Raw genomic sequence first — 14265 nt, forward strand, 5'->3', positions numbered from 1 at the left:
GGACATGTCCTCTGGAACCACAAAGTGCGGCAGGTTGGTGCTGTAAACAGAGAGATACACAAAATGTCTTGCCAAACAAAACAAACAAAAAAAAAAAACAATTACGATTTTAACATGAATAGATATGTTGAATAGGTTTGTGGTTACTTATTTGCTACAGAAAAATAATGGAGTGAGCACTCTTACTTTCCTCAAAAATTCAACCATGCAGAAAAAGAGAGTAAGTGTTCTCATCCCAAAACAATCTTTTTGTTGTAAACAACTTGTTGTCCAAAATAACAAAACAATAAACATCTTAGCTTCAAGAAAACTAGCAACTGAAGGTCAAAGGACAAGAGCAAAATACACTTCATAGCAAAGCTAACAGAGTTAGCTCTTGTACAATTAGCAGCCAGACCATCATGGTCTGGCTGCATTTACTGGAGAAAAATGTGCTATTTTATTATGGTTTTTACTATTTTAGATATGACTTATTTTTGCATCTGGGCCAACAGATCAATTATGGACTATAATACTGCCAAATCTTGACTGGATTACCATTAATTAAAGAAATTTATGCACAGATTTAAACACAGAAGCATAAATATCTAGAAGTGAAATTGCTCTTATTTATTTTGTGTGCATTTGTTTTTTTTATCTGTTTCTCTAGTAACTCCAAGACCAAAATCACCAATGAGTTGGACAAACATTCAAGTTAAGATGTACCAGACCAAACTTAAAAGACCCTTTATTTACCAGATATTAAGATCTGTATCATTTAAAGACTAGAAATGTAAGCTTTCTGTAATCTGAATTCTCATTTCGCCATGCTTTTTCAAACTTGGAAAATTTTTTAAATACAATTCCACACTTTTACAGACCTAGCAAGGCCGCGTAGAAAAATTGCATGTTGGCTTTAAAAGCAAACCATACAGTTCAAGTCCTTACAGACGTGACAGTTTCCATGAAATAAGGATTTGAAAGTTATATTGACTAAACCCACCGAGAGCAAACCATGAATTAAGAGTGTGTGGAAAAGTGTGACTTTCAGCTGCTTCCATTCAGTACCGCTATAAGTTTACAAAATGATGGCACAGTTTGAGAACATAAAGTAGGGCATGTGTGTGACACTTCCACAGAGGGGAAAATGGCAGTACTGACATCAGAGTGATAATGCTGGTCAGAACTCCTAAGTTATTTCTCCCATGATTCCCTTTTCCTCACTGAACAATCTGCTAAATAGATTTTAAGTTTAAAAACTTGCATTAAGGCTGATTATGTCTTCTAAACATCTTGGATGTCCTCGTTCTAATCCATTGATACAGTACATCACTCGACCAGAGTAGCCAACCGCGTCTTTCCATAATTTACTGACTAGAAAATTAGTATTCAGCTGTACTGTGCTTTGCTTTCTATTCATTAGACTCCTGTCAGATCTAATACTTGCATGTCTTTAATTATTTGTGATCCAGGTGTCTCATCAAATAATGCATACATAAACAAACTGGTAAAAAAAAAAAAAAAATCACAAAATAAAAAAGATATCAAGCAATCAATGCACAATTTTGTATAAAAAGTTAAATGGGATAAAGCATATTTACATATAAATACTGTACAGACATCTGTAATACAGGGTGGTTATAAATAATAACTGCTACTGTTAAAAAGGAGTAAAGCACTGTGTAAAAGTATCAAACAACCACACATTTTTTTTTTACATTTTCCTTTTCAGTAAGGGGTGATCTTTTAAGGTTGCCTTGATAAATACTTCTCAGATATTCCTTCAAAACTTTCCTTTGGACTTTGAAAAACAGCTAAACTTCAAAGAACATTGAAAAGCCTTCAAAAACCCTACGCAAGAATTTATCACAATCACGTCAAAAGATTACAAATAGTGTGGCTTCTAATGAGAGATGACTCAAGACCTTTTGACAGTGATAAGGTTCTGGTAAAAAGAATTAACTTTATATTGAATTGCTTAAGACAGACTCCAATGTGAACCTCTATGAAAAAGCTGTGAACATGCTGTAATCCCTCTTTTGTCCTAATTCTGAAACTTGCTCTCCATCCAGTCTGGCTGAATCTGAGCTAATTTGAAGGAGCAAGAATTTCCCAAATGTGTCGAGCTGTGAAGACACACTGCAAAATATTTGTATTTTTATATTCAACAGCAGATGGCTGGACAAAGTAGCCTATTTACTGAGCGGTTATGAAAGCTAAAATTGAAAGCCGTGTATTCTTTTAATTTCATATGATAATTGTGCAATATTTTACTTGCTGCATAACATCCCTATGAAATAAACTGGAATTTGTGGTTGAAATATTACAAAATGTTAAAAAGTTCAACAGCAGTGCTTTTCAGAGGCACTGCAGATGTCATCTGTAGTGCAAGAGGAATAACTAAAGTGAGCCTTGCAAATGCTTTCTGAAAGAAATGCTATTCAACCCTTCGTCCTCATTCCAGTCCGTCACGATGACTACAACATGTCAATTTGAAAAACAACACGCATAAGTACAAAAACGGTACAAAATGTTTTCCTTGGAAAAATTCAGCTGGACAACTGCAAAAGTTCTGTGTTTTACAGAGCAGCAGCACCGCTGCACTGCGTCACTACTAAACAGATGTTTCTGATTGGAGCAGCAGTATAAACTTGTGAGATTTGGGGTCAATGTACTCTTCAGTCAAACGGATGTACGGGATGCCTTTGACTGTGACTGCTAAACTAAAGTCGAGACACTTCAACAGGAACTCTGTTCCCTCCTTAATGCCGCTGGTGACCGAAGCTTCGCTGATCAAAGTCCACTGATCGGCCATCCAGCGCTCGGGGCCGTACAGCAGGGTCGGACCGGGAGCGAGGTATGCCTCAAGGAAGGCCTGGACACGAGGGGAAAAAAAAAGTTACAGTCATACTCAGTATGGGATGAAAAAGAAAATACTTGGCGTAATTTAAATCAACAGCTTGACAGAAAGTGAAAGTGTTCGTTAAGCAGGCAGTGTTTCATTCGAAGTTTCAATAATTCTGTCCAACATGACAACAAACATAAACCAGACTGACCTTAGGACTCATGTTATTCACTAGGCAAAAAGCCAGGTGCTTCTGGATGCTCTCCATGCTGTGGCAGTGCTGCCTCCTGGTGGTGCGGAGGTATTTCTGCAGGGAACGAGCCATTGAGGGAAATACGGCCAGAGCGGCTTCGCGAACATCCATGATGTCAGACGGTGCTGCGTTCTCATCTTCTTTCTTCATGCGCCGGACATGTGTGAAGGCCTCCTCAACGGCGACCACCAGCCTGATTAAACCCACAGATATGGGGATTACTTTTACATACGGCCATTTGTGAAATTATTAAAACACTGATCTTGACCCGAGACAACTGTGATACGGTAGAGAATAACACAGAAGTATGATAGAGCAAATGTTTATCTTCTGGTGTATTATGATGATTTTATTAACATTAATCATACAGCTCATTTAACCACTCTTTACCAGAGGCTTTTTGATGATAATGTGCATAAATAGTAGCTGTGTGTATCTAACTTTGATTGTTCTAATTTAAATTCAGGTTTTCCATGAACATTTTTCCACAATAGACTCTGTCACTATTTCTGTCTGTGTAATATTCTGCGACCTCATTAGAAAAAGGACTCTGACTTATCCCTTTTTCCCAAACCCCCCGAAACATAAATCCTGTTACATTTGGGCAGAAAAGCAACCCGCTCTCAGTGGGTCTGTAACACTGGATTTGGAAACGGCTGTTAGAGAATCTGTGCCACCACTGGGACAATGTCCTGCGGCGTTTTGGTTTCCAGGACTCTAATTAGGAACATTTTTGTCCAGAGTTTTGCTCCAATGGCCCGGTCTGCTGAAAATGTATTATAAACGTACGTTGGTTTGACGTTGACTCTTACCTGGCTCTTCGCTTGCGGACTCTCCTCTCATAGTCTGCCTCCTCATAGTATAGCTCACTGTGCGCGTTGTCTTTGCGTTTGGTGGCAGGTGTAACCATGGGCCGTGACTGATTTCCATTGCTGGGCTGAGCTGCAGCCGTACTCCCTGGGGCTAAAGCCAGGAGAGAACAGAGGTAAACTGATTATATCGAAGCAGCTTCCTGACCCGTCATCACTGGTGGTGGACCTCACGCCAGTGATGAATGGGCATCGAGAAAACAACGCAGAAAACAACAGTGAAATCAGATGTAATCATAGAAGGTGGACAACTTATGAATGAGTATGAATTTTTCTGGTCAGGATTATGCTCATCTAAGTTTTTAGAAAACAGGTTTTCTGGACTCTGTATGTTAATATTAGGGACATTCTTCCAGTCTAATTTGCAGATTGTTTTATTAATAGCAACAGATAAAAGTAACTTAAATTGTTACGGAAAGCATCTCATTGGGTGTGGTTTAAAGTAAATTGACATGATGTGTACATAAAAGGTCAATGTCCATGTCTGATGAATTCACTGCATTTAATGGTTTGCGTAATGAAACTTGTAGTGGCACTGAATTTCATCAGCTATTAATGTGGGAGCGGTTGTTTTTTTTTTCAAGCATGCGGATCAGTAAAGTTAGGGGGAGGTGGTCGAGTTAATGCTACAGGTCAGGTGAGGATATAAATCTTTAATAACCTGATCTGCATATGCGAGCGTTGACGCATCTGCAGTTCAGAAAAAGACGCCAAATGCAGTGATGAAAAATAGGTGAATCATCCTATTTATTGTGCATTTTCTACATAAAAAAAACCATCACCCTCTTTACCTCCTGGCCTACTTATACGTGCTATAATAAGAGTAGTGACTGTGGATGAATGGAGCAGGGAAGAATAAGCCATGCGTGGGGGTTGACAGGAAAGTTAAAAAGGGACAGAACAGGCGGAGCTGGAGACAGGCTGAGCGGAGGAAGGAGAGATGTAGGAGAATGTGAGAAACGAGCATTTCTCTGATGAATTATTTAAGGCATGAAACTCCACGGCCCCCTAGAGGGCTTTCCGTTATGCTCTGATAGGGATGGGGGAAGATTACTACGAGGACACTGTATTCCATCCACACTACATCGCCGCGAAGGATCAAGAAATCCAGAGCTCTGCAGTGGGTGGAGGATTAATGGTCAGTGAGTGGAAGATCCTTTAAGATGCAGGAGAGAGCACAAAATGTGACACTGGTTATGGGGAGCAATATGTTAAAGTGCGACAAGGTGCTGCAGTGAGAGTGAGCAGGCAATGCACTATGATCTTTATTCTGAGGTGGCAAAGATGAAGCAGCTAAACCATGAAATAAAATGTGGTGTAAACGTCTTAAATCATCTTTTGCTCTTCGCCGAACCTGTTGGAACTGGTCTTCTTTGTCTTTAGACTTTTGCAACTTTTTCTCTCATTTTACTGTTGCAACTGATCGTTTAGTTTTTCAACAAAACTAGCTAATACTGAAGTTTAAAATGGCTCCCAAATTAAAAGGATAAAGACTTCTAGGTTAGGTTTTTATATTACAACATTTGGTCACAAGAAAACAATTTGCTGCTGCAGAGAAGCATTCACTTATTCATCCATAGACTGGTCACCAGTTAGTCACAGGGCAACACCATTTGTAGGTTTCACTTTTAATGTGTTTCATATAAGCATTACCTCGACCCACAAATACAGTCCGTGTATGTAATCCTCCAAATGGTCTATTATGCAATTATGGATGTCACAAAATTCATTGCCATTACTGGACAGCAAAGTTTCGGTCACATTTGAGGTGACCTACCGTCCACGTTGTAGACCTTTAGACCAGCCAGGTGTTTGGCAGTTCTGTGTTTAGAGGCAGAGAGCAGGGCAGGGTTGTGCAAAGGAAAGTCTCTGTAATAATATTCCAGGATGGTCAAAGCAGCTCGCTGAACGCTGTGTGACAGAAGAATGAGAAAATATAAATATAAATATAAATATAAGTTTGCATTTGATCTGATTTGCTAATCTTGGCCTGAAATTCAGTAACAAAACATCTATTTGTAATGTGGCTTTGGATTGTTACAGTAAATGAATTAGAGATTTTTTTTTTTTTTTACCTGAATTTGACAAATAACCCGTCACAATGTATGGCAAAATATTTACACCATCTTGACGTAAATGATTGTTTATCTGCGTTCTACAATTTAAAATGATAAGTAAATAAAGAATAAAAGGTTACGTAAGGTGAGCGCTGATCAGAGAAGCAGCCGAGATCCACAGCTCAGGTGGCGGAGACTCTCGACAGGAAATCAATTATAGATTAGGGTCTGAATTAACTTGAACTATTTAAAAAAATAGTCAATATTTACTGGGGGACATGTGGTACTTTTCAATTTTTTTGTAGGACTTGAATATTTTGAAAATCTTTAATCATTCTCATTCCACTTCAAAAGTGCAATCAGAATGACAACGATTCAGCACTATTTGGTGCAACTTTGGGTTTGTGGTTGTACCGCGACAAAATGAAGAAAAGTTCAAGGGGCGTGAATAGTCTTGTGACAAAATGAAAAGTGAAGAACTTGTTTCAAGAGTACATATAAATTGCAAACTTAATTAACTTCGGTTTTACTTCCTAAAACTATTCAGTAAACTTTGTGTGTACAGTCAATGCCACATTTTTCTGCCAGTTAACCCAAGCTCTAACAAAGTAAGGCATGAGGGCATACCAAGCTGCTCAGGCCCTCAGTACCATTCATCAAAAACCCATTTGGAGCCAATTAGACTTATTATAAAGTTACGTTTATGAACCTTACATTAATACAATTCTTCTTGCCAGAATAAGACATTATGAGCACCGTGTCCCCGAAACTCCTTGATTCACACTAACGAGACTCTTGAGTAACTTGATTACAGCCTGTGCCAGTCTTCCCTGCAGACATGAGCCTCCGATTACACTCATACTTCAGCAAGACGTGCGTAGCAACTAGCCATCGTGTGTCTCAGTGTGGACTGCACTGAGAGGCCGTATTCACAGAAGAAATCAGGCTGAAGAATTTGTCTCCAGAGTCACTGTAGGTCATTTTTATGATTATAACATTGGCCTTGAGTGTGTGTGTGTGTGTGTGTGCGTGTGTGTGTGTGTGTGTACCTCAGCTGTCCAATGTTGTAGTGGCGCGTCTCTCCGTCTGTGGAGCGGATGACACACATGCTGTAGCAGGGTCGGAGGTGACGGAGCTCCAGCAGTACGACTGCCAGGTAGTGAACGAACAGCTGGGAGTCCACCAGAGACACGGCAAACTGGACGATGCCATGGTAATCTTCATCCTGATTAAATCACACAAGAATTTCCAATAAACTGAATGGAGTTTGTTTTTTTTCATTAACATTTAGTATTTGTCGACTCGAAATATTTAATTGTGACAGAAAGAAGCAAGAGAAAATAATCTGTATTTATTGAGGAATAACATCAGTGGGGAAAAGAAAATTGTTGAGCAATGTTCATTGTTTTATTGAAATACATTTTGCTAATGAGAGTTACACCAATGTGAGCTCAGTATCTGCAATAAGTCATGGCCGAGTCCAGCTGTGACAGTCATTACAACTATAATTAGTAATTTTGCTTTTCAAAATGAGAACTCTCTTATCCCTACAAAGTTGCAGGTAGCGTCTCTTTCTTTTTTTCTTTACACAGTAAATATTATCTTTGCTAATGTTTCTGAGCCAACAGTTCTGCCTGCCAGTAGCTGGCAACCACTCTCCGTGTTTACTCTGCCTCTACTACACTCAGCAGCATCCTCGCTCCCCAGGAGGTCCGGGCAGGCTTCCATGGCAGGAGGAGTACTGTATAATTGTAAACCCCAAACCAGAAAGCACTGGGGATTGAAGACATTTTTTTTTTCTCTGCATCAAACACCCAACCTGTTTAACTTTCCGTTTCTGAAGCTACAGGGACTAATCTGCACTTTCAAATCTGAAATCCTCAAGCCTGCTCTCTATTGTAAAAACAATAAGGATCAAAATATATTGTATTCCCGTATGAAACGTGTAAAGAGTAACAGTGGTCTTCAATATAACTGATATATTGAAACTTCTTTGCTGTCTGAAGTGTGGAAAAATAAGTCGGTTGGTTGTGAATGCCATAAAACACGATGTTTAACAACAATAATGGCATTGTGCGAAGCCCACCTGTGCATCTAGGATCCGGACCCCGTAGAAAAGCCAGTAGGACATGGTGAGCAGCAATGTGAGGGTGGTGAGAAAGGCCCGATACACACACACTCTGGGCAGGCAGGCCCGGCTTGGCCTCAGGAACAAGGCCCAAACGGCAACCAGGAGGATGAGGATTTTGAAGGAGATGGAGAGGAACAGGCCCTCACAAGCTGCGCCGCAAGCCTGCAGTCTGTCCGGCCACATTACGACCGGGAGAAGCAGGAAGACCAAGGGTGTGGCTAGCACTAGCAGACCCACACAGGAGCCCACAGCCAGGGGGAGATATCGCCGGAAGCCCTGAGTTCGATCCTGTATCTCTTTTCCGAGGCCAACCACTTCCTCTTGGGAGATGCTGAGCTCAGATGTCCCTGTAACAGCTGTTGTGGTCTCTCCCCAGTTATCATCCTGAAAGAAAAGTAGGAACAAAAGAAAGAGGAAAAGATCTTTAAAGGCGCCTGCTGTTTGGATGCACCGGGCTGTCGATGGCAGAACAGTTTACCCTCATTGGAAACCTTTGATATGTTGAATTTTAAAGGTATATGAGCATGAAAAGTATTAGATTCCTTACAGATTTTAGCTGGTTTTGCTTTTCATTACACTTAATTTTTTTCAGATCCTCAAATTCAGCTTAATATTAATAAATCTAGTAGCTGCTTTTCGCCAACCTTGCATGGCAATGAGTGTTTTACATATAAATTACATCACATTCCTGTTTGCATGCAGTGTACCTTTGCCACAGTACAGTAGACTAACCAAATGTTGAGATTGTGCTAGGTTGCTTTGGTGAGTTTTGTTCATTTGAAAACAGCTTTACATATTTACTGAGGTCAGCTGTTTCCTCATTTTAAATTTAGTTGATAGTCTGAAACATTTCAGCTTGGGAAAAAAAAGCAAAAACATAAAAAAAAAAATGGTCAGAGGTCAAACACTTTTGCCATGCCACCCCGTATTGTTTTGAGCTGCAAATCCAGCTGAGTGGACATTTCCATGAAACGTTTTCAAAGGAAGACTCTTTCTACCAGGCCTGGCTCCAGGCTGGAACCGCTCTGATCTCTGCCCCAGATAAACAGAAACACTTCAGATTTGCATTGCAATCTCTAGATTGCTGACAGCCTCCTTTACAATGCAGCTAGGAATCACCATTTTACATATAAATATGATAAAAGTGCAGCCTTTATTTATTCTTCAGGTGATAAGTACGTATGTCTTTTCTTGGAGGCTACTGCTGTTTAAAATATATCCTTTTGAAGGTGATTTTCAGTCATTATGTTCTATTTTCCAGCATATAAAACCTACTCTCAAGCATATAGATGTTGTGTTCAGAGGAAATGGGTATTATTAAATTCAGTTTATGGACAAATCTTTCTGTAGAGGAATACTGATGAAATGCTAATTTCCGACAGCTCTGAAATAAAAGTGAATAAAATTGAGTTATTCATTCTGACAGGAGAACATATGTGTGGAAACGACAGAATAATATAGGTGATGTGACACAACCGTTTCACCAGCCAGCACTGTGCCTAAGCGCTCTGCCAAGATTTAAGGACTAAAGCTTTACACACCTGCAATCAGACTCTTCTATAATGTTAAAAAAAAAAAAAACTCTCCGAAGACTTTGAGTTTGTAATTATTAAAATGAAGTTAAATCGCCTGGTGTACTTATAGACAAATGCTACTGTTCCCCACTACAACTCCAAAATTGTACAAGTTACACATACAAATTGTGGAGGCTTGTTGTTTAAGTCAATATCAACATAGCTGCCATGCAGGGCTGCACAATACATCGCAAATATTGTCTTTGCATTATTAGTGTCTGTTGTATTAAAATAGCAAGAGCTTGTTTGCATGCAATATGGTCAAAGAATCATGAATACACATATTGCATGCAAATAAGATATTCAGCCTGCTTGATGGATTCTCACAGCAAAATGCTGAGAAAAATGTTGCTGCATGCTTGTATTGCTAATTACTTTTAGCAATACAATAAAAAAAAATGAAAATCCTGCTGTTTGTTTAGTTTAGGCCTCGGTGCTAGTGGCTTTAAAATATGTACATATTTTTGTGCTAAAGATAAAAATTAATTCAAAATTAAAACATCAGAGTTTTACTTTTGCAAAATTCAGCGTTCAGCATTTACCAACTGTAGATTTCTTGTGTCTATGCAGATAAGCAGTATTTCAAAAGAGCTTACGTTTTATAAACAATAATATTACTTGTTTTTAATTTGGTGTTAAAAGATTAGCTTTTTTTTCTGGTAACCAAGTGCCACGAAGTATAAGTCAGATTTTTACTTTTGTGTTAAATGTAAATTATCATCTTAATGATAAATCACGATTCTTTACACAGTTACTTTCCTACAGTAGTAAACTAGATGATAATTGAAATTGTTCTGAGAACCAAGTACAAACTTCCTAGGTGGTTATATTTTGTCACAACACAGGTGTTAGTCACTTTGTTGTTTTGATAATTTCTTACTTAAATTTTTTAATTCTGAAAAACAGAGACATGGGTGGTGCATAATGTTTTGTACCATTCATGTTTCAACCAGTGTCTGTCAGGAATAATTCCTAACAATAAAGGAATAAAATAATTTACATATTCTGCTCAAAATATCATGTAAGGAATTGTGGGTTTATGACTCTTTTTAATAATATCTACTAACAAAATGCTTCTTAACGTTATTTTAGTTTGATCAGAGGATGCAGTCTGTCAGTTTTACACAAACTAAATGGGTAAAACACAGGTCTGAAAAAAAAAACCCCTCTAAAACTGGGTAAAGTTTTCAGAAAATAATATACATCTTGATCAAATTATATTTGAACACTTAACTACAAAAAGTGTGAGCTGATATAAACAAGTTAAAGTAAAAGACTACAAAACATTAGTGAGAAGGAACAAAACAGCAATGTGAATATATAAAATAATGGAAACAACAGACGAGGAAGCAAAATGACGGTTACCCTGGTGACTGAGCACAACAATCAGACAATCCCACTTACAACTGGAACTGAGTCAAATATAAAGCGAAGGCTGTTGTGGAAAACTCTCATTACAAGCAACTTTAGATACTGATTCTTTCCTTTTTGTATGATCCCTCTTGTAATTCACACTGGAGTTTTTATTGTGCTTTATGGAACCTTAAAACATGAATTAGTATTGGGCTGACAACACAGCAGCTATGTTCCAGATACCTCTAGAAAGATTTAGAACATTCCTCAGAATAATCTATGAGAAACAAACATAAAAAATTTACTTACAGGCTCACACAATAGATTTTATGTATTATGCAAATAGCTTACAGCATGGGACATTTTCATATTTATTTAAATAGCACATGCTCTGTGTTATTTGGAGTCTTTTTTTTGTTTTTTTTGCTTTAGCTCATCATTTTTAGGCTTTAAAAATCTTGCTGCAGTAATTCAAAGTGACAGAAAGGGATGTGAAGGAAGATCCGCACAGCAGCATAACTCAGAAAGCCCGTCCACACACACACACGCACACACACACACACACACACCTACATGCCAAGATTCACAAACACAGACTCCGAATCGCAACAACAAACGCTGCAGCTTCAGTTGTGCGTCATTACGGGGCAGTCTCTTTTATTGTATCTGAACAGTTGTGGCTCTTTTAAACATAAACATTTCCAACAAAAGCACGCAGACAGGCAGAATGAATGTGCAGGAAGTGGAGGTTTTTTTTTTGTTGTTTGCGTGTCATTAATTCAGGCAGCTAATTATTGTCCCCAAAGAGTGCTGCCGTGTTGTGCCAGCAACAACCATTCACAGGAGCAGCAGCTGCAGAGACACGGATGGATGAGAGCCGGGGAAAATGACAGGCTGAACAGAAGAGCCTTCATATCATCACACACGTGCGCATTCAGACATACATACACCGAAGCACATCAAGCAGCACACAGAGCCAGAGAATGCCTCGGAGATGCTGGAAAACCAGACAACAGACGGTCACATTAACGCTCATCTGTCTGGAGAGTATTTATCTCACTGCATACTGGGTCATCTCAGTCCACTGGGTGGTTTAAATGAACAGTTACAGATTATGAATGCACTGTTATTGTTTTTTTTTTATATATATATAAACCAAGGCTTCAAATTACAGTTGCAAAAAGACTCCAAATGAGCCCAGACTCTGTCCTTCACTGCAGTTAACAGCCAATTAACTCAGCCTCGCTGGAGGAGGGGATGCCAACGGGAGCCAGAAGATAAATGAGCATGAAAAAAAAGAAGAAGCAGAGGAAAGGGAAGTTGGATAGGGGGATGGAAGTGGGTAAGGTGCAATTCAAGAGCAGAGAAGCAGGGAGAAGGGAAGGTTGGAGCGGAGTGGGGTGCAGATGTAGTTCATCCTGTTATGCGTCTATAAGGCTAATGAATGAGGAAAGCTTCCAGCCAAACACTCCTGCTTCCTTTAAGGTTCATTTTAGTTTCTGTCAAGTGATTTTTTTTCTTCAGTTTTTCTCAAATCAATCCCCTTTTCGGTGGGACCCTGCTTTCATATTAGCATAAATGGTCATAAGTGAGTGAAATGATTCTGTATGAGGAAGTCATAATAAAATGAACATGTAAGCTGGATACACTGATGTAGTCATTTTAGATAAACAAATATGAGAACATCAAAGTTTTATTTCTAAATTCAATTCAAACAATTCAGCAAAATGACTGCAGTGTCAAGTTTTGAAATATAGTTTTTACCTCATTTAGCTGGTAAAAAAATGTATCAGTTATCTATGTGTTAAAGTAAGACATTATTCAAATGTCATCCTTACTGGGAACTGCAAAAGTATTTATTGATATCCCTTGAGCTATTTCACATTTTCAACCCAGAATAATTACAGCTGTTCTGTAAAGGATTCTATTGGAGAGCATCAGTGAAGACACAGCAGAACGAAGACCAAGGACAACAACAGGAAGGTCAGAAGTCGTGGAGAAGTTCAAAGCAGAGTTAGGTCATAAATCTGAATGACTCAGTGAGGACTGTGTAATCCAAGACATGGTTATCCAATTAAACTGGCAGGCAGGCCAAGAATCAAAAGACCAATGGAAAGTAAACATCAGTTGGCATGGATGTTCACCTTTCAACAGGAAGATGAGTAAAACACCTACAGCTAGAGTTACTGATTGGTTTAGGTCAAAGCGCCGTGTTCGGGTGTTAGAATGGCACAGCCAAATTTCAAACCTCAAATCCAAATAAGAATCTATGGCAGGGCATTCTGCATCCAATCTGAATGAGCTTGAGGCATTTCACAAACAAGAGCAAAGAGGTTCAAACAAGAACCCTAACCCTAGCCATTTAAATCTCTAGAGATGGAAAGCTGGTGGTAACATACCTATTTAAACTTGCAGCTGTAATTACAGCAAAAAGATGGCTCTACAAAATGGCTCATTTGGAGCAGACCATAGTCCCAAAATGTGGAAAAAACATGCATATTTTTTCTTCTACATAGCAATTATGCACAACTCTGTGCTGGGTCAGCATATAAAACAGAGTTTTGATGTCTCTGGCACAAAACAAAATGCAAAAGAGCTGATTCGCCAGGCAAAGTGTAGAAAACAAAGTAAGAGGTGAGAGAGAATACAACGTCTACAAATTGTTTCTTGGCATGGTTCTGAGATCTGGCAGAGGGTAAGTATGGACGATCGGCCCACACCCACCGTTAACAAAGCACAGCGACACAGTGCAAATCCTCTGCCAACTGCAAAGCACAGTGGCCCAGGCCTGCACTGCTCCGGATGACGCGCTACATGTTGGTTGTTTATGTTGGATATGGTTCAATGCCACATAGTCTGACTGTTTTTCTTTAAATTACGGCTTTCTTTTTATTGTGTGGGTGTTTTTTTTTTTTTTTTTTAAATACATCAAATTAGAAGCTGTTCATGTCTCGAGGCTGTGAGTAGTTATCTGGACATCCGCTCAGGCAAAAAGCTAAAGAGACAAGTAGTCACACACTACAAGAGTAACATATGCTTTGGTGTTGCCTGAGTTAACAGTGCGAGGAAACTGAAGCTGCTTCCTCCTGGCACAACGTCTCTCACAAAGCGGCATGGACAGGCTCAGCAGCAGACTCTCTGTGACTCACACACACACACACACACACACACACACACACGCACACACACACACACACACACACA

At 39.2% G+C, this 14265-nt stretch overlaps 1 protein-coding gene across 2 annotated transcripts in view; it reads right to left on the minus strand.

Moving 5' to 3' along the window:
* Window positions 1-1416: 1416 nt before the first annotated feature.
* LOC103134210 (vang-like protein 1) overlaps window positions 1417-14265 on the minus strand; it is a 21716-nt gene continuing 8867 nt past the window's right edge. For both annotated transcript variants that reach the window (XM_016668563.1, XM_007546358.2), the window contains exons 4-9: window positions 8090-8518; window positions 7053-7228; window positions 5724-5857; window positions 3890-4040; window positions 3036-3270; window positions 1417-2854 (exon numbers count right to left, since the gene is read on the minus strand). In XM_016668563.1, the coding sequence (XP_016524049.1) occupies window positions 2594-2854; window positions 3036-3270; window positions 3890-4040; window positions 5724-5857; window positions 7053-7228; window positions 8090-8518 (1386 nt within the window). In that variant the 3' untranslated portion in view covers window positions 1417-2593. The remainder of the gene's footprint in view (window positions 2855-3035; window positions 3271-3889; window positions 4041-5723; window positions 5858-7052; window positions 7229-8089; window positions 8519-14265) is intronic.

Source organism: Poecilia formosa, unplaced genomic scaffold (genome assembly GCF_000485575.1).
Source record: "Poecilia formosa unplaced genomic scaffold, Poecilia_formosa-5.1.2 Scaffold16, whole genome shotgun sequence".
Taxonomy (NCBI): domain Eukaryota; kingdom Metazoa; phylum Chordata; class Actinopteri; order Cyprinodontiformes; family Poeciliidae; genus Poecilia; species Poecilia formosa.